Source organism: Anabrus simplex, chromosome 1 (genome assembly GCF_040414725.1).
Source record: "Anabrus simplex isolate iqAnaSimp1 chromosome 1, ASM4041472v1, whole genome shotgun sequence".
Classification (NCBI taxonomy): Eukaryota; Metazoa; Arthropoda; class Insecta; order Orthoptera; family Tettigoniidae; genus Anabrus; species Anabrus simplex.
In genome coordinates this window covers 244,675,320-244,700,844 of record NC_090265.1, presented here as the reverse complement: position 1 = coordinate 244,700,844, position 25,525 = coordinate 244,675,320, and the positions used below count along the sequence as shown (strand labels likewise).

The 25,525-nt window shown below is 38.6% G+C and overlaps 1 protein-coding gene across 1 annotated transcript in view; it reads right to left on the bottom strand.

Moving 5' to 3' along the window:
- Window positions 1-25,525, bottom strand: part of Agps (alkyldihydroxyacetonephosphate synthase) — a 285,528-nt gene that overhangs the window by 11,343 nt on the left and 248,660 nt on the right. The window contains exon 11 of the mRNA XM_067159073.2: window positions 21,508-21,622. Coding sequence (XP_067015174.2) covers window positions 21,508-21,622 — 115 coding nt within the window. The remainder of the gene's footprint in view (window positions 1-21,507; window positions 21,623-25,525) is intronic.

Genomic DNA, 25,525 nt, shown 5'->3' with positions numbered 1-25,525 from the left:
ACATAAAAGTGTAGTCTTCTAGAAGATGTAGGAACCTCGATGATTAGAGTGTTATTAAACTGCAAAAGAACAAAGAGACATATTTGACGTGTGTGTTTAAAACGTATGTAAATGTCCAGTATTGTGTGTTATGTAAAGTGGGTACTTACTCAAATGCCGTATGTGTATCTATCTTGTTGTGTTAGCAGCGTTGGTCTGTCTGGAGTTCCTACTTCGCGTGTTGTAAGGATGTGACGGAGGGAGGGGGGCATGCTGAGGGGGAGCGGAATTGGGCGGAGCATTACATGTCAGTGTCAATGTGGGAGAGGGACTGTTTGGAGGTGTAAGTGCAGGCTTAGTATTCGGGGAGATAAGTGGAGTTGTTGATATGACGAATTCAAATGTTTGTGGGATCTTGTTTTGCTTTGGGTTGACTGTTTCTAATAACGTAGGAGTTAACGTATATGATGGACTCTTAACTTCCGTATCATCGTTAAGGTTGCTATCTTTATTAAATGTTTTGTCCAGAAATATATATATATATATACACTCTAATTCATTTAGATGTTTACCCTTATTAGTATTCCTGATTATTGAGAGATCTTTTTCTATTGAAGTAAAGCGGTGACCTGTTTCCTCCATGTGCATGCTCAATGCCGAATATTTATTGTGCTTATCTGCATTGAAGTGTTCCATGTATCTTATAAGGAAGCTTCGTCTAGTCTGTCCAACGTATGAAAATCCACACTGGGAACATGCCAACCTGTACACTCCCGAGCCTGAATAATTACTGTTATTATTATTATTATTTTATTATAGTTGAAAAATATGTTTTGTGTCGTGTTTGCTGTTCTGAAGGCTATGTTAGTGTTATATTTGTTGAAAGTGTTATCAATTTGGTGGATAGCTGGGTTACTATATGTAAAAGTGGCGTATTTAGTTCTTTTAGGTTTGTCTGGTATAAGGTTTGTGGATAACTTGTTTTTAATCTTATGAAGTACGCAGTTTACCATTTTGATCTTATAACCAATAATTTTGGCAATATTCCTTATGTAATTTAATTTCATTTTTAAGTTTGTAGGGGATAATGGGATTCTTAAAGCTCTATATACCAGACTATAAAATGATGACTGTTTCTGAGAACCAGGGTGTAGTGAGGAATTATTTATGGTTACGGACGAGTGTGTAGGCTTTCTATGAATCTGAAAATCAAAGGAGTTATTAGTTCGGGTGACTTATGTCTAGAAGTTTAAGGAGTCTTTGTCTTCGTCTTCCTACATTTCTTTTTAACAAACAAGGACAGCAAAGACTCACAAACATGAATCCCAGCATCCCTGTAGCAAGAGCCCTTCCTAACATACACAAGAATGACATCCCAATACGTCCCATCATCAACTGCTGTAACAGTCCAACCTATAAAGTTTCAAAATATATTCATGGCTTCCTTAAGAGACATTACACATTTAATAATAAGCAACCTTTAAAGAATTACATCGATTTTTGTGAGACTCTAAATACGTTCAACCTACAGCCTTATCATACAATAAGCTTCTTTGACGTGATTAACATGTACTCAAACATCCCGACCAGAGACACTATCAACATTATTTATAATAACATTTGTAAACATAATGGCCTCAGTAAAATGGAGATCGACGAATTCATGACACTATTAAATTTTATTTTAGACAACATCTACTTCACTTTTAATAAGAAAATCTATAAACAGAATGGCCTAGCGATGGGAGACCCAATTTCGGGCATCCTAGCTAACATTTACATGGACACGATTGAGCACACAAAAATCAAAACCGATATTAAAGGGATTTGTTTGTGGTTGAGGTACGTGGATGACACGTTTGTAATAATTGGTAAGAATGTCACCAATAGCAACGAAGTATTAGAAAGCTTAAATAACATCAACCCTAACGTAAATTTCACTAAGGAAGACGAAGACAAAGGTCCTTAAACTTCCTAGTCATAAAAGACACCCGAACTAATAACTCCTTTGAGTTTCAGATTCATAGAAAGCCTACACACTCGTCCGTAACCATAAATAATTCCTCACTACACCCCAGTTCTCAGAAACAGGCATCTTTTTATAGTCTGATATACAGAGCTTTAAGAATCCCATTATCCCCTACAAACTTAAAAACAGAATTAAATTACATAAGGAATCTTGCCAAAATTAATGGTTATAAGATCGAAATGGTAAACCGCCTACTTCATAAGATTAAAAACATTTTATTCACAAACCTTATATCAGACAAACCAAAAAGAACTAAATACACCATTCCTACATATAGTAACCCAGCTATCCACCAAACTGCTAACACTTTCAACAAATATAACATTAACATAGTCTTCAGAACAACCAACATGACACAAAACATATTTTTCAATTATAAAAATTCAATAATAATAATAATAATAATAATAATAATAATAATAACAACAACAGTAATTATTCAGGCTCGGGAGTGTACAGGTTGACATGTTCCCAGTGTGGATTTTCATACGTTGTATAGACTAGACGAAGCTTCCTTATAAGATACATGGAACACTTCAATGCAGATAAGCACAATAAATATTCGGCAATGAGCATGCACATGAAGGAAACAGGTCACCGCTTTACTTCAATAGAAAAAGATCTCTCAATAATCAGGAATACTAATAAGGGTAAACATCTAAATGAATTAGAGTATATATATATATATATTTCTGGACAAAACATTTAATAAAGATAGCAACCTTAACGATGATACGGAAGTTAAGAGTCCATCATATACGTTAACTCCTACGTTATTAGAAACAGTCAACCCAAAGCAAAACAAGATCCCACAAACATTTGAATTCGTCGTATCAACAACTCCACTTATCTCCCCGAATACTAAGCCTGCACTTACACCTCCAAACAGTCCCTCTCCCACATTGACACTGACATGTAATGCTCCGCCCAATTCCACTCCCCCTCAGCATGCCCCCCTCCCTCCGTCACATCCTTACAACACGCGAAGTAGGAACTCCAGACAGACCAACGCTGCTAACACAACAAGATAGATACATATACGGCATTTGAGTAAGTACCCACTTTACATAACACACAATACTGGACATTTACATACGTTTTAAACACACACGTCAAATATGTCTCTTTGTTCTTTTGCAGTTTAATGACACTCTAATCATCGAGGTTCCTACATCTTCTAGAAGACTACACTTTTATGTGAAAATCAAGTATAACCTACATATACTGATATAATCTCTCCTCATAGCAGCTCCAACCAGTACACTTTCGCAACGGTTATATCAGAGAGTATCTTAAACCAATCAACTTATTGAAGATACATCGTAACATTCGCCTTTTCTTAACCTATCTTTTAATGTTGGAACGTATATAAACAAAATCCACCCTCTGACGTATGTTAGCAGCTACCGCAGCAAATGGGTATATGCTGACTTTCACAACGAAGAGGATCCATTTCAATTCCAGACACACGCCGTTTTTAGAACTTTATATCGATACAAATACTTTCTTAGACAAGATTTTAAATTAGTCTACAATAATTTTAGCATGTGCTTGTACTTCCCAATATCATATTTTTTAACCACTATTCCATAAATTTTAATATCATAACAGATCTTAGCTCAATTCTTATAAACTATAAATGTTATCGTCTTTTTAAAAATGTTTGTTTTAAGATTAGTTAATATGCTGATGATGACCAATAAGAAGGGTGAAACATGTCCATAATATTCAGATCCTTTATGTCTAATTAACCACATAACGCAGTACTGTATGTATTGAATAGGCTGAATAATAAATGTATACCTTTTGTAAATTAAGTGAGGTACTGTACTTGCCGTTCGGAAATGTTACCACATGAACAACAGCAATGAAGTACACGTGGTGTTGTGTATTCAGTCCGAAGGCAGGTTTGATCCTCTGCAACTCCGCCAACAGCTGTCATAAATAGCCTAGGCGTCGCTGAAGAGGCATACTGGGGAAATGAGGAGTGAGGTAGTTTTCCGTTGCTTTCCTCACCGAGCCAGCCCTTGCTATGACATATCAGTCTGCCAAGCCTACTGAAATGCATGGAACAACTGACCCTATGAGCGATATTTTCACACCATTCATAACAGGGACTGGCTGCATAAGGAATGGTATTACTAGCATCACTCATACCTCAGTCACTTTCATATTGTCAAAGCCAAGGATGAGACTGAGACAGGTCAATGAAAGTAACAAATTTGATATAGCCCATACCAGAAGACATAGTGCACTGTAAACACTACATCTTGCCAGCAAAGGCATATGAAATACATACTGGTACATAAATAAATCATCTCTCTGAGGAATTATCAAACATTATAAAATAGAGTTGAGTAGGGAAATATGAAATGTACGTAAATCCTCAAAGGTGTTATTTTTAAGTTTTTCTAGTAAAGCTATGCTTTCCCAGCATTCATATTTATCATACTTGTCGGAATGACATAAGGAACAACAACACTGACGATTAAATTTTTGATGTGATTCAATATTTTATTACATATTAAGTATTTTGTGTGTTATTTTCTTGAAGTATCAAATACTCTTCTTCCCGAGAAGGTTTGAAACTTGTTGGATTTGATGACCTAGGCTGTGCTGAACTCTTTTCCATAGTAAACGCAACATTTACCGACTAGGCTTGAACGTCGTGTGGTGTGAGGATAAAGGTGGGAACACACTGCTGTCACCTCACGTGAGTTCAAGCGTATCGTGTCGCAATGTAACCTGTCCAGTAAGATGTGCTATACCTTTGCGCCATTGACCTTTAGTGCATACTATGGCATACACTTCCCCTACTTTTCCCCCTACTTGCTCGCTAAGTTGCTCTCGTTCCTCAAGAGCGGGGAGCAAACTGGCTCAGAAGGCATTTCACTCTCGATTGACGATGCCTGCTTTTACCCACCTGTATTAATCTTTGTCTTATGTTTCTTACCTTTTTCTGCATGTAACCAGCTTTCTTTTTAACCTAGATTTATCCCACATGAAAATTGAAGATCTGTCACAATGGCCTTCAACAAGTTTTGATGCCCGCCTTCCTGGTGAGGCTTGGAAGCAGAAACAAGCTCGTCGGGAGCTAAGAAGAGATGGATGAAGAAGAATTCGGACTGATGATGAGAAAGCATATCTATTTGAAGATGGCAGTGTATAACGATGTGGAAATTGTCCTTGTCCTTTTGTCTTTACATGTTTATCCTCGTCTCCTATTTCTGTTGCTCTCTTTTTCCATACTCACCTGCCATTATGTTCATCTTTATTACATGTGTCCCGTTCTTATTTCTCTTTCTCTCTAGCTCTGTATTAGAGTTATGTCTGTATCATTTTTATGCATTTGATCGACTCAGATGTTCAAAGACCAGAAAACCCTACAGTATATCCAGTATACACAATGCTCTCCAGGAACTATACCTCAAGTCGAGTGGCAAGATTTTACAGGACGAGTAAAATAGTGATCTGCATGAAAAATACTGATTTTTTAATTTCAGTGTCATCAGTTGTGGGAAGGAAGCGGCCATGGCCTTAATGTACAGCTCCAGCATTTGCCTAGTGTGAAAATGGGAAACCATGGAAAACCATTTTCAGGGCTGTCGACAGTGGGGTTCTAACCCACTATCTCCCGAATAATGGATACTGACCGTACTTAAGTGACTGCAGCTATTGAGCTCGGTAGTGTCATCTATTAGCCTGACCCAAATTACATGATGGTAGCATCAATAGTGCTGTTAATGCAATGGGAAGTCTCAAAAAAGCCTTCGATACTGTAACCGTACGTATGTACGATCCCCGAATTTTTAGGTTAGGAAATTTTCGTATATAGTTTGTAATGTTAATTTCCGTTTGGGTAAGAGTCTGTAAATATGGCCTAGCCGTAAGGATTGTGCAACCAGGAAAACTGTGACTATATCGGGAAGGATGGTTGAGGTCTGTTGAATGTGTTGCAACAAGTGGCTTGGAAACACGGGGTACGGCAGGTTGTATAGGCTGAAGAATTGGAGTGGATCAATGTGGATGTACGTGAGTGGACGTTCGATGTCACATCAGACGCACGATAGCCAATACGAGGGCTTTGTTTTTAAGCGAGGTTGGGTTGACTGAGTGACATGTCAAGAAGTGCCTGTGAGAGCGTTGCTACCAGTAAACTTTCCAGGACGCTATAGCCACGTGTAGCAAGCCTATATAAGCAGGTACGCATGTGCGGCAAGTCATTCTAATGCTGTTTCTGACTCTGATACTGACTGTGTTTGTGTTTTTGATTCTGTGTTTCTCACTCGGACTGGCGCGCGGGCGCTACTTAGCGCAGATTCCTAGGCGATGCTCTATTGGTCTTAAGTATATTTTATCTACGGAGTGAGCAGGCTAAATATCGCTGATGCTACAAGTTTCTGGTGGCACCAAAGCATACCGAATCTACATTCGGTAGTGGATGTGTGGTTGTGCACAGAGCTAATTCTGGATAAAGAAGATCGTCGGCCGAGTATCCAGTTACGGTTGGAGAAACATGAGGCGCCACACTAACCTGTGCGGCACTCGAGAAGGACTCACGACGTCGATGAAGTGTGTAAATAAGGTTAGGGATGCTCTTCGTAAAGAAGGTTGCATCCGTACGTAGAGAAAGTCGTCGTACTTTTCTCTACCAGAATACGATTTTTGTTCTGTAACAGTATTGAGTGTAGTGGGACTCTTACCTGGAGGTATGTTAGGAAATGTATATATAGTATCAATAATTTTGTTGATGGTTTGTAGTGTGTATATTTGCCTTTGTAAATGACAAACGAGTAGGTCTCGTCAAGTAATGATTTGGTTGTTGTTAGTAGTGTGTATATTTGCCTTTGTAAACGACAAGCGAGTAGGTCTCGTCAAGTAATGATTTGGTTGTTGTTAGTAGTGTGTATATTTGCCTTTGTAAACGAGAAGCAAGTAGGTCTCGTGAAGTAATGGTTAATGTTGATCGTAGTAGTTTGTAAGTTGCCTTTGTGGACGGCAATCAGGAGGGGGTCTCTTTAAGTGACGATTATTGTGGTATTCTTTATACGGTATTTTGTTTATTATTTTGGGAGTAAAGTCCTGGTATCAAACTTGCAGTAAATCTTTTATCAGTGGAGTGAGGATGAACCTGGCATGCTACCTACATCTAATTTCAGGGGTAAACAGGTAAGGTACTCATTGCTCTACATAGTTATATAATCCTGTAATTGTTTTACAGGTGGCGCCCATTGTCTTGGTATTTATACTTATTTCACTCACCGTTAATTTATTATATTTATTATTTTTTTTGGATGTTACAATACAAGTTATGCGTACTAATGAAAAGGGAATTTTACTTAAAGTATGGTTTCTTTTAGAAGTTTCTGTGAATTTTTTTGTACAACAACATTAATCATCCTAGGTAAAGAACATGCCCCACTTAAAATGAAAGACTTTGTTATCTATGGTGCACATTTTTCCAAATGTGCATTTTAACACTAGAACGGCCAAAAATTCCTCATACCTATAAAGGCCGCAGGCGGTCATTTTGACCGCTGCCGCTTACTGACATATACCTAGGATCCAGGATATGAGAAACATGCGAATGTTCAATAATTTATTTTAAAACAACAGTTAAGCATTAGGATGTATTGTATACAGATCAATCCGTTGTTAAATAATAATTGTTCATATTCTCTCACTTCTAATAGGTAACAATGAAATATTTCGGCGGACTTGCTATTGAATGCTTTTGTGAAAAATTATGACAAAAATAATTCTCTATTTGTTTACAAGCCTATTTAGGCACTTGACAAGCAATTTATGGAAGTTATTACCTTACACGAACATTTTCCACAGACTACTTTGTTGCACAAGGAACATGTGTCAAAGGTTTTGTTCTGTTTACAATTGGAGTTCACATGACATTGTCATCGCTTACGACTGGCACATTGAACCTTAATCTGAGGCTCAGACTGAAGTGTAGGGAGTTCAATCAACCGGGATCTTATCTTCACAAAATCACATCTTAGTTCTTGTATTACTTCAAGAATATAATCATGTCGAGAGAGTCTCTGTCCCGTAACTTCCTTCGGCATCCAGCTGTAGTGGTGGATTTACGCGCCATTTGATCAGCTACATCCACACCATACTTAGTTCCATTATAAAATTCAGTCGTACTAGGGAGCTTCTTGTTATCTTCACTGACTTGAACGCTCGGATGTACAGTGCTTAGCAGAAGCACATTCTTGTTTATTTTCCCTTGATATAGTCCAAGAGTAGTGTGATCTTTCTTCTGAAGTACTTCAGTCTCGTACAAATTCATAAGCAGTGCTTTGACTGACATCGGGATTTCCTTCCTCACCGAGTGTTCCAACAATACTAGTTTTCTTCTCGTTCAGCCTCTCAGCCAACTTTACCGATGTAAAGAAGTTATCAGTGGTCACGTTACGTCCTTTCACGAGGTATGGGTCCATAAGTTTCCTGACAACATTTTCAGGCAGTGACTCATTGGCGGATCGCATTTCGTCTTTCCCAAGAAAAGGAAACCCATTGCACACATACTTAGAATCAACATCTATCAGTAGCCAGAATCTTATGCCAAATTTACCTGGCTTGTTGGCCATGTACTGCGTAAACCTGCACCGAGCTTTGCTGGGGAAGACTTGTTCATCAGCTGTGACATTCGCTCCTAGTTTGTAGCACGCATAACAATTCTCAATAAATCTATTCCAAATTGCCGGCACCAAAGCAAATGTATTTGTTTGCAAACGAGTAGATCTAGTTTTACGGAGATCAAAGCGCAAATTTCTTTGAACCTGTTTCTTGCCATAGTGTTAGTGAAAACAGGGGGACCCCATAAAGAAGACCACATATGATCTACAGCTCGACTAGTAAGTTTATAAGCTCCACGGGCATATAACAAAGCAATAAAAGCATGTAATTCTTCCAAAGAAATAGACCAATTATTATCTATTGTCTGTCTACGAGCTTCGGTCTCTGTGCACATCTTTATACGCTTCAACATGGATGTGTCAATGAATAAACGCCAGGCACTAGCCTTGCTATTATGCTCTACGTTATGCTTAGCGTGAGAATTAGGCCCTGCTGCCTCTTTCAGTACATTCTAAGCAGCCATCCTTCCAGGGGGGTTCCCAATACTGTCGATAACAGTCCAAATAGTTGTTCCATCTTTACCACATAACTGATCTCCTGGTGCAAATGAAGAAGACTTTACCAGTTCATGATTTCTCCCACCTCATTCCCTTCCTCTTCGAACAGGTTGCCCGCTGCTAAGAGATCGTCCTCTGCTGCAAGATTGATCACGGCTGGTTGAAGGAGTAACTGCGTCTATCGTAGGTGCGAAGTCCACTGTGTGCATATTTTCATCAGCTGAATCACCATCACTATACGACACATTATCACACTGTTGAGGTATAAAATACTCATTGTCATTCATTGAGTCTATATCTGATAATGTATCTTCGTCACCTGATTCGTCTTCTCCTAGCTTTTCAAGTTCGGCTAATAATTGAACAGGAGTAAGTTTTTGCCGCCGAGCCATTATTACGCACTATACGACACAAGGGACTGGCACTAACTCGTCCACTCGCAACCACTGCTAGAGGCATTCTATTTAGTTACATCATACGCCCTATAGCGCCACTTGTAAATATATCACAGGAAGCAAGCAGTGAGCAGAATAGAGCTTTCCGCATCAAGGAAGTGAAGCGGTCAAACCGACCGCTTATGGCCTTCCTAGGTATAAGGGACAATATCGGTGTTCCCTTATCATCTACGGATGTAATTTCCGGCATGAATGTACATAACCCTAAAAGATTAAAAGTCACAAAAGAACAACCTTGTGCGTAAAAATTTACGAGCGTGGAAATACCTTGAAATTCGCTAACGGTCAAAATGACCGCTCTGGCCATTCTAGTGTTGCTTGCTCTGTGTGTGTGCGGGAGAGGGTGGGGCTGGATTTTCCGTGGTTTCCCTTTTCCACACCAGGCAAATACTCAGGCTGTACTGTAATTAAGGCCACTGCCACTTTCTTTCCACTCCGAGCCCTTTCCTATTCCATTGCCGCCATAAGACCTGTGTGTGTCAGTGCAATGTAAAGCAAATTATAAAAAAATAAAGATAACTCTGGGGTGAAAGAAAGGCATTCTAATAGCAACAACATTCCTGTCAGTATTCAGGACATTTATAGTGAATACTATTCATCATTTCTCAATTCTGAGAATGATGTGTGTATGCTAAGAGCACTTTGCGAACTGACTTTCTTTAGGCCTTATTTTCTATGTTACACTATTGTAATCATCATATTCATTTCCATTACTGTCATTATTATTAAATTCAGGATTTTACATTTTGTCAAACTTTTCTCTTCTTTTTCCCCACTTAGTAGAGCCACTGGTACAGATTCCTTTCCTCCATACTTAACTGTCCATTGTCATGTCCTTCGAGACTTCTTTTTTCCATTCGGTCCCTTATACTGTCGATCCATTACCTCCTTGATCATTCTCTGCTCATTTTCCCTCGTGACTTCAACTCCTGCATCTTTCTCTCAACATATGCTGCATTTCACCGTTTAACAGCATCATACCACCTGAGCCCAGCTTCTTTTACTTTGAGAATTAATTTCTCCCACCTTAAGCCTTTCTTGCACCGCATCATTTTTCATTCTGTCCATTCTTGTGCATTTACTGGCAAACCTTAACATTCTCATCTTGGCTGCATCTAATTTATCTCCCCATTTTCTTGTGTATAGCCGTGTTCCAGCTTCATAGATCATAGCTGGTATAACATCTTGTGCACTTTATCCTTCAGTCTATTCAGGCCTTCTCAGGATTAAAGAACAATGACAAAGGCTTGCTCCCCTCCTAATACTTCTCCACTAATTATTATCTCAAAGCAAAAGTGACATCTGTAGCTCCTTTGCAAAGCATGAAACCAAACTACCCTTTACTCACCACTGCATTCTGTTTCAACCTCTGTCCTACAGCTTAATGCCTCTATATCTTCTAGAAACCAGTATGTCACTTTTTCTCTTGTAAACTGGTACTAGCATACTCATTCTCCATTTATCCAGCATCATTTCATTCTTCACGATGTTGTTGAAGAGATTTATGAGCTACTCTGCTGCTTTGTCTTGTATAGTTTTCCATGCTTCCACTGGTATGTCGTCCAGTCCTAAAACCTTACCAGTTTTCTTCTTAACTCTTCCTTCCTTACATTTTGTATAGGTGCTATGTACTGTTCTTCTTCCTCCCTCTCTCTTCTGGATTAAGTGTTTTTCAAAATATTCCTGCTGTCTTTGTAAAATTTTGTTGTCAACATTCAACAATCTACCATTTTCTGATTTAATTATATTTTAATTATTTTAATTATATTTTACATCTTGGTAGGTCTTATCTTTATGTCTAGTTATTCAGAAAATATTTTTCTGTCCTTGGTCAGTGTTCAAGTCATCACACAAATCAGCAAATCTCTGCCTTTGCCACAACTCTCCTAGCTTGTTTCTTTGTCACATTATACTCTTTGCTAGCCTTTTTGTTTTTCAATTCCTGTGAGTAAAACAACTAAATATTTATGAAAAAATATTTTAATATCTCATACTGACTTAGGACATATCATTTCTTGGTGACTGTGACATAATGCATATGCACAGAAGACAGATATATGCATGTTTGGATTTCCTTTTCAGAGGAATGAATACAGTAATGTCTTCAGAAACATTAGTCATGTCGCATACAAAAGCATACACAATTCTTCTGTATGATGTTCCTTTTACTCAGTTCACTATTCAAAACCTAACAAATTTCTTCCCCAGTATTGTCAATTTCTGCCAAGCTGAGTGGCTCAGACTGTTGAGGTGCTGGCATCCTGACCCCAACTTGGATGGTTTGATCCTGGCTCAGACCAGCAGTATTTAAAAGTGCTCAAATAAAACAGCCTTGTGTCAGATTTTCTAGCACATAAAAGAACTCCTGCGGAATTAAATTCAGGCACCTCTGTGTCTCCAAAAAACCATAAAAGTAGTTAGTGAGACGTAAAGCCACTAATATTATTAAATTCATTTTTGAATTATAACAGTACTGATTTGTCCAGTTTCCATATAAAAATGTTGTACAACTACTGTGTAGAGCTTTCATCCATATCATAATTTCCATCTTCAGCCATTGCAAAGGGTTATATTCTTGCGTCTACTGTACCAGCCAGACTTCTAATTAGTGCTCCAGTTTCTGTTCTAGTTCAACCATACTTTTGAAGCTATTTTTGAAATAGGAGTAATTCTTGGAGGAGTCGTCCAGCAAGGTGACTGAGGATTAGACAGACTGTGTTTGATAAAAAACGCTGTTAATAATAACTCTGCATTTCTTACAGGCGAGCCTCCGTGGTTCAGGGAAGAGCGTGCCGGCCTCTCACCGCTGGGTTCCGCGGTTCAAATCCCGGTCACTCCATGTGAGATTTGTGCTGGACAAAGCAGAGGCGGGACAGGTTTTTCTCCAGGTACTCCAGTTTTCCCTGTCATCTTTCATTCCAGCAACACTCTCCAATATTTCATTTATAATTTCATTTCATTAATCATTCATTAAATATTGCCCCAGAGGAGTGCGACAGGCTTAAGCAGCAAAGACAATTCCCATCCTCTCCGCTAGATGGGGGCTTCATTCATTCTATTACTGACCTGGTCGAATGACTGGAAACAGGCTCTGGATTTTCATTTTCATTTCTTAAGGCTTTTTTATCTTCAGAGTTTTACAACAACACATTCAAATGAAGAATCATATCAACACAGACTACAAAAAACAAAAACAACAGAATGTAGTAAATACAGTTGCTCCTTCCAGATTTTTTGTGTATGAAATATATACTGTATTTTCAGTTTCTTGGTTAAGTGACACCATCAGACACACGCTGTTGCAATGGAAATCATTTATCTGTTTCCTAATAGATGCATCTTATGTCAGAATAGCAGTCTATCTAACTCATCAATTTCTGGTACTACATATCAAAGTACAGTAAAATGTCATTGTAACGAATGCCAGTTTACCAAAATGTTCAGAATAGTGAAATTATTTTTAGGCCTGTTGCCTTTTCCCTATTTAATGTGTGTTAAAACATGTTATTGTAATGAATTTCAAACTTTCAGTATAACTAATTAAAATGTAGCCTTTTTGCATATATTTAACACCTTTTCCTTCAAAACAGAATTGAAATTCATCCTGTTTTATTCACTGGGTATTTTTTGCACTACATATCTCTATACAACACACAGGCGAAACTACCCGATTACAAATCAGGGGAAGGTAAGCAAACATTATCACAATTCTGATGAGCGGGTTGCCTACTCAACAGCATGTGAAGATTATCTTATTCAGTTTCGGTGTACCGGTACTGAACGTCATTATGTAGGATTAATTTCTTATACATATTAATTTCCTATTAATAAAAAAAAAATAGGGGCTGCCTGGCAGAGGTGGTAAAGACGTTGTCGGTTCGCCCAGAAGGACGTGGGTTCAAATCCCCGCCAGGAAGTCGTAAAATTTAAGAAACAAGATTTCCACTTCTGTAGGTGCATATGGTCCTGAGGTTCACTCAGCCTAAACAAAAAATGAGTACCAGGTTAATTCCTGGGGGCAAAAGCGGCCGGGAGTAGAGCTAACCACTCTACCCCACCATGTACCGAGGTTAACAATGGTGGAAGCCTTTACCTTCCACTCCTTCAAGGGCCTTCATAGCCTGTACGGAGGTGACTTTGCTTTGCTATTAATAAAAATATCTTGAAATATTGGGGTGCGTGGATTGGATTACAGTATTCGCGGTTACAGGATATGGTTCAGGTAGCCATTTTCCAAACATGTACGCGAATGGTCAAGCTGGATATCGATTTCAAAGTAACCAATACGCAAGAAGTAACGTTATTGGCTGGGTAGGAACACCACATTTACAATCAACGAATGAATTTTACGGCTTCACATCCCTACCTTCAGTACTGTTTATTCACGTCTCATGATGCGTTTGTTTTTTATCTTTCGTTCATGAAGTAACGTGTGCCAAACTCTTTCGCCAATATGGATCAAAAGAAACGAAAGCAGTTTTCTTTAAAAGAAAATTGTGAAATACTTCGGAAAGTGGAGAAAGGAGGAAAGAAAGGAGAAATAGCGAAGATGTATGACATCAGCCCTTCAACACTATCTACTTTTCTAAAGCAGAAAAGTAATATAGAGCAGAATATTCATGCTGATGCCCTTGGCCCACAACAAAAGGAAACGAGGACAGCAGACTATGAGGAGGTGGTCAAAGCTGTTTATACGTGGTTCGTCGAAATGCAGACCAGAAACATTCCTGCCAATGGCCCACTGTTATGCGAGCGTGTATGATCCTTTGCACGTTTGTTTGGATTTCTGGAGTTTATGGGGAGTACTGGTTGGCTTCATAGGTTCTGTGAAAGATATGGCATTTCCCACAAGGTTGTAAATGGTGAAGCAAACAGTGTCTCAAAGGAAGTTGCATCTTCATGGTGATGGAAACCCTATCAGCTGCCTCAAAAGAATATTCGCCGGCGGATATTTATAATGCAGACGAGACTGCATTATTCTACAAATTAATGCCAAACAAAACCCTTGAATTCAAGGGAAATAAGTGTTTTGGGGGCAAAAGCTCAAAAGAACGGATAACGGTTCTTTTGGGCACCAACTCCACAGGAACGGATAAACTGAAGCCTCTCATAATTGGGAAGTTTGGGAAGGCCAAGGTGCTTCAAAGGAGTACAACATTTGCCCTGTGAATATAGGCAGAACAACAAGGCAAGGATGACATCAGCGATCTTCGAAGAGTGGTTGTTGTGCATGGAACATCGGAAGAAGGCCGAAAAGAGGAGAATTCTTGTCATCATAGACAATTGCACCTCTCACAATTGTGTACCTCACCATTTGGAGCATGTAAAGGTTTTATTTTTGCCTCCAAATACTACCTCAGTTCTGCAGCCACTGGATCAGCTGATAATTCACGTTGTAAAGCAGCATTACTGAGCTTGTGTGGTCCGGCTATGTAGCATTGCCCCAGAGAAAGGCATTAATGTCAACTTAATGGAAGCAATGCGGATGTTCGGTGTTGCATGGAGATCACTGAAAGAAAAGGTAATCAGGAACTGCTTTAGAAAATATGGAGTGGGTTATGGAGAAGACAACATCGCACAAAGTGAAGAGTTGGATGCAGAAACACAGGAGAACTGGAAGCATTTGTGTGAAAAGTTGGGTGCGCCAACAAGTGTAAATCTTACCGATTATGTCAATGTGGACTGTGATGTGTTAGTGGAAAAGGAAATCACTGAAGAAGAGATTGTGGCTGACATTATAAGTAATAGGAATCCGTGTGATGATGAGGTGGAAGAGGAAGGTGTGCCTCAGAGTGTTCAACAGTTTGACTCTTGTGCAGGCAAGAAACCTGGCACATAGTCTTCAGGATTTTCTTTTGCCAATGTGCCAGAATCTGTGTTAGATTCAAGTGCAGTGGTTGCTGACTACCTTGAATATTTGCTTGTGTCTGGGAGTGTTCAGAAGAAAATCACAAACCTTTTCAAAAAATAAAGTCGAGGACATAATGTACTGGTACAGGGTAAAAACTGAGATGCTGAAAACTTCTTGCTACTATCTATACTTTATATAATTTTTTCATATATATATATATGTATCCTAATTTTCCTCTCATTTAATAAATACAATATTAAGGTTTTTTATATGTAAATTCATGTTGAAATAATGTAGATTCTTCAACAGGTTTAGCAATGGGCGAATTCTTAAGAACTGACTTATTTCAGTATAACAAAATGTCACTATAACAAATTAATTTCTGAGGTCCCCAAAATTTTGTTATACTGGTATTTTGCTGTATTAACCAACACACAAACATTACTTCTGGCAGTACATCTCCAACAGAGCACGGAAGACATATTCTGAGAGGAATGGAGGTAGCAAACATAACCATACCCCACTTGCAAAGATGCTATATACTACTCTCAGAATGGCTAACTGCTACATAGGCAATCAATCAATACCCTCAATAAGCTTATGACTGATCATATGAGGATCAAAGACCAAAAACTAAACTGCTTTCAATGCCTGTTATAATGGGACTCCGAAGGATGCAATGAATTCTGCTAGCAAAATACTTCTAAATCAAAAAAGTTTAAATAATCTCCGACATCAGTGATAAAAGCATAGTTATACTGTATTTACTCGTGTATTAGACCCCCCACCTCCTGGCTTTTCGTGACGAAGAAAATGAAAAAAATCTTGCATACAAGACTCCCCCAACCTAATTCGTCAGAGAAAAACAACGATTCTGCTTTGAAGCAGCTCTGATGACATCAGACAAATTTGTGAATAGTTTTGTCCGTATGACCCACGCAATGAAAACGCGTCAAAGTCACGTGGTACATCTGTGTTTCGTAGTTAAGAAATGTCCGTCTCCGTAATGTAGACCTACTGCAGCTCTGATGACATCGCACAAATAGGTGAATAGTTTCGTGTCCGACCCGCGTATTGCAAGCACACATCAGTCCTGTATATATGTCTGTTTTGTAGTTAAGAATGTCCACCAGCGTAATGGTTAGCACAATTGGCTGCCGTTCTCGGGAGCCTGAGTTTGATTCCCGGTATCGTATTGCCAGAGATTAACGGATGGCAGGAAGGTTGATTTGTGGTGAAATGGTTCATGCAACTCCCTTCCACTGGGGTCTATCTAAAAAAGAGCTGCACCACCTCGGGATGAGGAAACGAGTTTACTTTACTCAAGAAATATTCACGGTTGTTGCTAGACCATTAACAAAGTGATTGTTTAATATCTCGTAACTCATGCCAATATAGGGATTTCTGGGAGAGAATTAGGTTTAAAATGTGATAAAAACAATCCAATCACAACTGTTTTACTTGCCAACGTAGCTAACAAATAATAATGATTTTTTATGTCTCCACTTACTTTCAACGATTTTCTGAGACGCCAAACAAAACATACTAGGGTATGCGTTAATAAAAAATGGGAGATAATGAACGTACGAAATTAACCATTATAATAAAACGCATTATCGCCACACCTGTAGATATTCATAAATATGGCAAACTTTCCTGTTATTTATTTTTATTCTTTCTGTCGTGGAACTTTTGGCACTATCTGGGCGATACCATATCTAACCTAAACAATGGGGTCTCTCTTATCTCATTTACAGCTGTTTAGGTACATTCTGATGTGATAAATGTAGAGAATAAGCATGAAATATACTTAAAAATAAGGGTCTGGCTTTCAACAACCGTAGTTATCAAAAGAATGCTTCCAGTTACTATGCATTACATTCGAATATACAACTCTTAACATATGCTACTTATCAGCTGGTGGTTTGGCACGCTTTCAACAACATGGCTTTATTCAGAAGGAGTGGCATCTGCTACACATACACCAGCTGGGAATATCAGAGACCATCTCCAGAAACCATTTGAGAATATCTTCACACAGTGTATACAGATGAAGCAATTGGAGTAAAGTAATAGGAAGATATGTTGCAATAAGACGTAAATATGAATGCTAAATGTTTATATATTCAAATATGGATCAAACATGTGATGCAAATACATTGAAGGAGATTCATCGAGGGAATAACCTAATACAAGGTATGCATGTCAAACCAATATGCGTAGATGAGAATAAATGGTTTCTGCAATGTCAAACACAGCTGTTGTTGTACGGGAATACTTATAGCAAATGACATATTGTGGTAATGCACGTAACGGAAGATGAAATGAGTGTGTAGCCGAATTGAATAACATGTTTAATACTGAGATATCATAACTGAAGGCTAGAGGAGTCATTTAAATAAACTTGTCATGGGAATATAAGCTTCGTGAAAGATCAAATCCATATCCAGAGGAAAGTAATAAGGTTAATTAAGAACTACTTTAGTTAGAAATGTGAGGTAGATTATTTTATATTTTGAAAGATGATTCATGATTCATTTATATGCGTAAATATGATAGACTAGGATGATAGGTGCCGAGATTTGGGAAGGCAATAGGGGTAGTAACCTTAGCACGTCATTCAACAAAAACATCTACGTACGAGCAACCAATACAAAAGTGATTCAAATTGCAAGACTTTAAAGTAAATATTTGAAAATGAATTAAGTGTTATGATAGAGACACGAATCAAACTTTCTTTCAATTTAATAATTAATTTAATAATGTAATTGAATAACTGGATGATTTTCATATCAGATGAAATATATAAGATGTTAGCTCATGTCAGAAATTAAATCCATTTTTCTTTTGAAAGCCAGCACTGACTTAAACGAGATACAAGTATATAATAATTGATTTATGTCATAATTGGAAAAATATCAGCATATTCTATGTTCTCTTCTTTCATATTTAATTAGCTTAATAAAATTTCTTCTTATGATTTTTTAAAAATGATTGATTATGTGATTTGTAGATGTTAGATGTACAGTATGTTGACTTAGTTTTTAACACGTTCAGTACCAGCTTCTGAGCGGGACACGTGAATGCCTGGACCGGCGATTTTGATGCCCAGCCCTCTTGACTTGCATCGCTTAATACAATTTACGATTACTCCTAAACTATAAATGTTAGAAAAATGATACTTTGTGCTTACCACTAGTAAATATTTAGGGTGTGATATCTGGTGTCACAGGTTTCAAAATACGTCTAATTTTATACAGCCTATCTGTATTTTCGGCATAATGATTACTGTCACCGAAGTGAAGAAATGAAAGAATATGAAGGAAGCGTATTCGGAACATTGTATTAGAAAATATCGGAGTATGAAAAACGGTCTTCGGTCCAGTACATTTTTATATCAGGATTTTGGACTAATCGGTTTCCACGATTGCATGATCGAAATCTTTGTGAAAGGCCGCGGCGCCGCACTTATCACTTGACTCGCGTATAGATTGGTCTGCTCACACACATACTGATAAAATTCGTCATTCATGAAAATACTCACGTAACTCAAAGTATCCTGCTTATATTTTATTTGAACGTTTATACCTGAATTCTCTGTAAATGGTAGAACGGGTGGACAATATCTAGGATGATATGTATCAGGCACTTCACTTTTCTCTATAGGCCTATCGGATTCGGGAATCGGAATTTTCTCGTCACTCTCACTTTCACTATCCGAGTCTATTTCAAGAATAAGTTCAGCACCAGAATAATCATTGTGAACAATACTTAATACTTTTTCTTCCGTAAGAAACTTTGTTTTATAAGCCATTATACTACACTCGGTAAGAACGACATGCACTGCATTGAAATCTCAAGTACCGTCTTGACGCGCGAGGAAGTGCTGAGATATTCCCGCTAAAACAGCTAACATAAGCCCACTCAACGCGACGGTTATCTCAAAAAGGTCAACCAACTTCCTGCTACAACCAGTAACGCTGGCTAAGGTGTAAGAATGCATAGATGACGAATATAAACAGCATTGCTTCGCGCGGAACATTAAACGTCTTACGCCGTCCACGGCCCGCAGCATAGGAGCAAGCTTAAACGTCTTACGCCGTCCACGGTCCGCAATGAGTTAAGTTGTTTTTCATGTGGTTTACTATAAGACCTGCGGTGATCGATTGATTCGAAAATGCGATAGGATGGAGACGTTCATCTGGAGATATATATGTCGCGCCCGATCCGAGTCTTTTCTCTGAATTCACGTTAAAATAAACCATTTTTACAAAGAATTACCCTGAGAGAACAACCAGGTACCGGGAAATTTTTGTGTGTGGACACCTGGACGCGGGATGGGCGCAGTATAAATATAAAAATTCCAAAAATATGTGGCACATTTGTTTTGCGTGTTTTATTTTTTTTAAACCAGGGTCAAAATAGTTGATTTTTCTTTGCCTTTGTCATGTATGGCCCAAGATCCCAGGACGAGCCATCGGTGTCAAACTTATCTGCCCTGATAGTTGATAGTTTCATTTGCACTCTGTGGATGGCACCCAAGAACACATTTCTCATGCCACTAGCTCACACTGAGACCTATGACAAGAGCAAGGAAAAACTGACCATTTTAGCGCTGGTTAAAAAAAAAAAAAGAGCACAAAAATCAGTGTCACATTTTTTTTGAATTTTTAGATTTATACCAAAATGACCCCCAACAATTGCTAGGTCTATAAAATAATCTTGGTGGTTCTTGCGTCTAGACAAGCAATGTTATTGTAAATCGAGAAGGCGGTGAACTTTTAAGTTAAGTTTTTAAAATGAAGACCCATGCTCCTTTGTTGTGCTATGTGATTGCTGTAAAAATTCATATTATGTTGGAACAGCATTGAAACTACTTGAAACTACCCGTTTCACTCCTTCCCCAAATTCTGAACCGTATATTTAGAGATTCAGCAAATTTTTACAGCAATCATATAGCCCAGGTAAAGGCGCAAGACTAGATGTTATCCCAAAAAAATATCATGGCAGCTGTTCCAAGGTCTCCAGCTCCTAGTCCTCCCTTGCAAGGTGCCAAAGTTACCAGGATAGGCAGGAAAGTGAACATCCCTACACATTTTCTAGAGTGAAAGAAAAATTGTGTTTGAAATTTTGTTTAATGTATCTTGTTAATGTGTAAATAAATTTGATTTGACAGAGCAAAATCAAAGGTGGAAGGATGTTGCGCCTGGACAAGCAATGTTACTGTGAATCGAGAAGGTGGTGAACTTGTAAGTCAAGCTTTAAAAACGAAGACAAACGCTCCCTTGTTGTGCTATGTGGTTGCTGTAAAAAATTATGAATCTCTAAATGCATTCATACTTGCATTCTCTAAATGCACGGTTGAGAATTTGGGGAAGGAGTGAAACGGGTAGTTTTATTACTGTTCCAACAGTGGTGATACTTGAAACCAATTAAAGTATATAGTACATAATATTTCCAAAAATGTTGACTTTCTAATGTGACCTTCCAACAGTTAAAAATGTATAACTTATACAATACTTGGCGTCAATCACTGAAATCAGGCGACTTATATCATATTAGTTGCGAGCACTCAGGAAAAAATAAAATAAAAAAATACACAGGTCTACTAGCACAATTTTAGGTTCTAGATGGAACTTCATACTTATTTTTGATCAGTCCTGTACATACTTGAAGGCAGAAGATCTCTTACATACAGATTTTATCCCAAACTGGAACAGTGATTGTTGAGTGTTTTAGCTCAATATGAAGGAACATTTTATATCATCATCATCATCATCATCATCATGTGTTTTTTTTAATTTCATTTATGCCAATTTTTGTATCTTTTCTAGCTGAAGATGCTCCACATTAGGAATGAAACATGTTATTTTTTAAATAATTTAACTAGATTTTAAGCTGGAATATGTTTTATAATTACATAGACTAGCAATATAAAGCAAATACCTAAGTATTGGAATGTGGGATTCTTCCTTCAACCTAACCTTAGTAGAGTTGATGCCAATACAGGACAAAAATGAGATTTATAAGCATTTTTACCTTTACATTCCTTAACAACTCTTTGTTTTACATTACTGCACAGAGAGAGTGTTCGGTCCCATGGAACAGAGGTCTCAAATGATTCACCTACAACATCATGTTCAAGTCCAAGATCCTAAAACAAGAAACAGCACATTTTTTATTTAAGAAATGATCTCAATAACACATATAACATATATAACTAACTGATCAGTAATAGCATTTAACTATTTAGCTCATGGCTGCAATGATCAAACCAATATAAGAATATCAGGAACTTCAATCAACATCTGTCTGTTGCAACAATAATATTGTTTTTGTACTATCACACTGCACATATGTGCATTTGTATTTAAATAAATTTGTCAGAACAGCACCATGAAACTTCTTCAATAATACCTTTGACCACATAATGCACAATCAGCAGGAGATAACAGTTATTTTGATGAAGCCGACATGTTAGGATAGTGGAGTCCGAAGAGTTTAAATGCAAAAACAGTGTATTTCCATGCTGAATGTTTTCTTTTCTGTATAGGTTATGAATACTAATGTATATTATTTGTTTTATATTTAAGCATTTTTATTAACATAACTTATTTAATTTTGTAGTTATTTGCTAAATAGTCAAAATAAAAACAATTTGAGCTTCAGATTCTCTCTAGATAAATTCTAGAACATATTTATTACCATGATTATATTGTTCGGTCCTCAGCCCTAAGGCTGGTTGGATCCTCAACAGCTCTGCCATCAGCTGTCATAGATGGCCAAGGCATCACTGACGAAGCGTACTAGGGAAATGAGGAGGGAGGTAGTTTCCCGTTGCTTTCCTCACCGAGCCAGAAGTTGCTATTACATAGTGGGATTGAAGAGAGAAGAGCGAGCTGCTTGCGCGTGTATAGTGCATTATGTCATATTGTGAACGGTATTTTAAGAACCAAATTGATTACATCCTTGTCTATAAAAGATGGAGAACCTCCTTCTGCAATGTGAAAACAGAACCTAGTGCTGAATGTGGATCAGATCATCATTTACTCTGGGCCTACCTTAGAATCAAACTGAGCAAACCAGTCGTCAAAATAAACTCAAAGTTAGCAACCCCTGAGCCAACTGCTTTCCAAGAAACACAACGAAGCACTGGGCCACCTGACCTAGAGGGAAATTGTGACATGGCTTGGAAGCGAATTGAAGAATGGATCACAGATGCAGCGAGCAAGGTTCCAAAGATGAACACTGTAGTGAAGCGACAGCACTAAATGACTGATGAAACTTTGGCACTGGTTGAAATGAGACTTAACATCCGGCTCACAGTTACAGATCCAGAACAACAAGGACTAATGAAAAAAATGAACAGTGATATTAAACACGCTTGTAGAAGAGACAAGAATGAACACATTAAGAAACTGTGTGCAGAACTAGAGGCACATGCGACCAAAAATAATAGCGCAGAATTGTACGACAAGGTGAAATACTTAGCACAAGAGTTTATGCCTAAGACTGAGATTATTAAAGATGACCAAGGGAATATCATCACAAATGCAGCGGGCATCGCCAAAGTATGGAGAGAATACTGAATCAAGCTGTTCACTGATGACCCACAACCAATGCCAGGTCACCAGAACCCAACAGACTTTGAACCAATGAAATGAAATGTCGTATGGCTTTTAGTGCCGGGATATCCCAGGACGGGTTCGGCTCGCCAGGTGCAGGTCTTTCTATTTGACGCCTGTAGGCAACCTGCGCGTCTTGAGGATGAAATGATGATGAAAACAACACATACACCCAGCCCTCGTGCCATTGGAATTAACCAATTAAGGTTAAAATTCTCGACCGGGCCGGGAATCGAACCCGGGACCCTCTGAACCGTAGGCCAGTACGCTGACCGTTCAGCCAACGAGTTGGACCTTCAACCAATGATCCTTAGAGAAGAAGTGGAACATGCAATAAAAAAGCTCTGAAACCGGAAAGCACCAGGCCAAGATGGAATCACTGCTGAAATCCTAAAGAACATGGGTGACCTAGGTGTCGATATCCTCCACAAGTAATGTCAGAAGATATCACATCTGGAAATTGGCCGGACCAGTGGTGCCACTCCGTCTTCGTACCATTGTTCAAGAAAGGTTCTACATTTGACTGTGCAAACTATCGACCAATAACCCTCGTCTCCCATACCAGTAAAATCATGCTCACGGTGCTGAACGAGAGGCTGAAGACCTTCTTACTTCCACAAATCTCAGAGGAACAAACCGGGTTTGTTCCAGGCAAAGGAACTTGTGAGCAGATCCTAAACATCCGGCAGCTCATAGAGAAGACAAGGGAGTACAATATCAAGATGTTCCTGTGCTTCGTGGACTACAAGACAGCCTTCGACAAGATAAAATGGTCAAAGCTCTGGGCTATACTCATTGAGATGGGGATGCAGAGACATTTAGTGTACCTGATTCAACAATTGTACTCTTCGAACACTGTGACAGTGAGAGTTAATGGCGACTTCTCAGACATCTTTTCTACTAGTGCTGGAGTGTGACAAGGTTGCTTTCTTTCCTCCCTCCTATTTAATGTATACAGTGAGTACATTATGAGGGAGATTCTCGAGGACTGAAGTGACGGCATCACAGTTGGTGGCAGGAAAATTACAATCTCAGATATGTGGATGACACTGTGATAATTGCAACAGATGATCATGAACTAGAAGCCATCATGCAGAGGTTAAACGAACGAAGCAGAGAATATGGTCTTGAAATTAACAAAAAGACCAAAGTGATGATTGTAGACCGTTTCAATAACAACAGACCTGCCATAACAAGAATAGCTGATTATGAGGTTGTCAGTCGCTTCGAGTATCTAGGATCTATTGTCAGAAATATTGGAGACTGTGAACCTGAGATCCGCCAGCACATTGCAATTGCGAAAAATTCAACAGCAAAACTTACTCGCATCTGGAAGGACACCTCCATCACTTCCAAGACAAAGCTCACCCTCATTCGAACTCTGATCTTCCCTATCGCGACCTATGCAGCAGAAACTTGGATGATGAAGGCGGTGGATTGCCGCAGGATCGATGCTCTAGAAATGTGGTGCTATAGGAGATTACTGCGAATACCATGGACAGCAGCACACCGTACTAACGAATTGATCCTGCAAAAGCTCGGCATCAGAACAAGACTGTCGACCCTTATCAACCAAAAACAACTCAGATATTTTGGTCATATTGCCAGAAGACAGGAGGCAATGGAAATACTTATCATAGAGGGAAAAGTCGAAGGCCAAAGACCTAGAGGACGTGCACCGTTATGATGGATGGACCAGATCAAGAACTTGACCAGGATGAGCTTACAGCAAGAAAGTCACCATGCCCAAAGCAGAGACTCCTGGAGGAAGATCACCAAAAGGATTGTCACATGATGCCACTACACCCTTACGAAGGGTTGGACTAAAAGAGAGACGTAGTTATTGAGTTGTGTATTAGGTGTTAAATTGATTTCAGCCAGACTTCAGGTGTGCAAAGGGTGTGATGTCCTGCCCTTCATGACTTACCACACTGAGCACTATTGAACACTTTATTCTGTGCGTGCAAAGTGCGTTATGTCACCCTGGCAGTGACTAAGCACATTTTATTCGTGCTGTTCGTGAAGTTGCCCACCAATGACGACTCCTTACACTAAGCACCACTCATTATTACCACTGAGTGAGTACTGAACTAAATTCCCACCAAATGGATGGTCACGTAGTCCACTGTCAATCATCATTTCCCAGTTGTGTTGTTATCAGAAAACGCTCTTGTGATCAGTTCTGATGAATCAATTCTGTCTTGGAACTAAAGAAGAGAAGCACAAAATTAAAATGTGCAAATTTCATTATTTTAAAACTTAAAAAGATAAAAAATTATAATTGGGGAATAGATGTAGTGATTCTTACAGCATGCTGTAAAACTAATGATAATGTAGTTCTCTCTAATGTATAGATTCAAGTTCTGCACCTTCTATACCGGAAGAACTTCAGTACATTTGGAACTTCGATGATTCCCAGGAGGACCCAGATT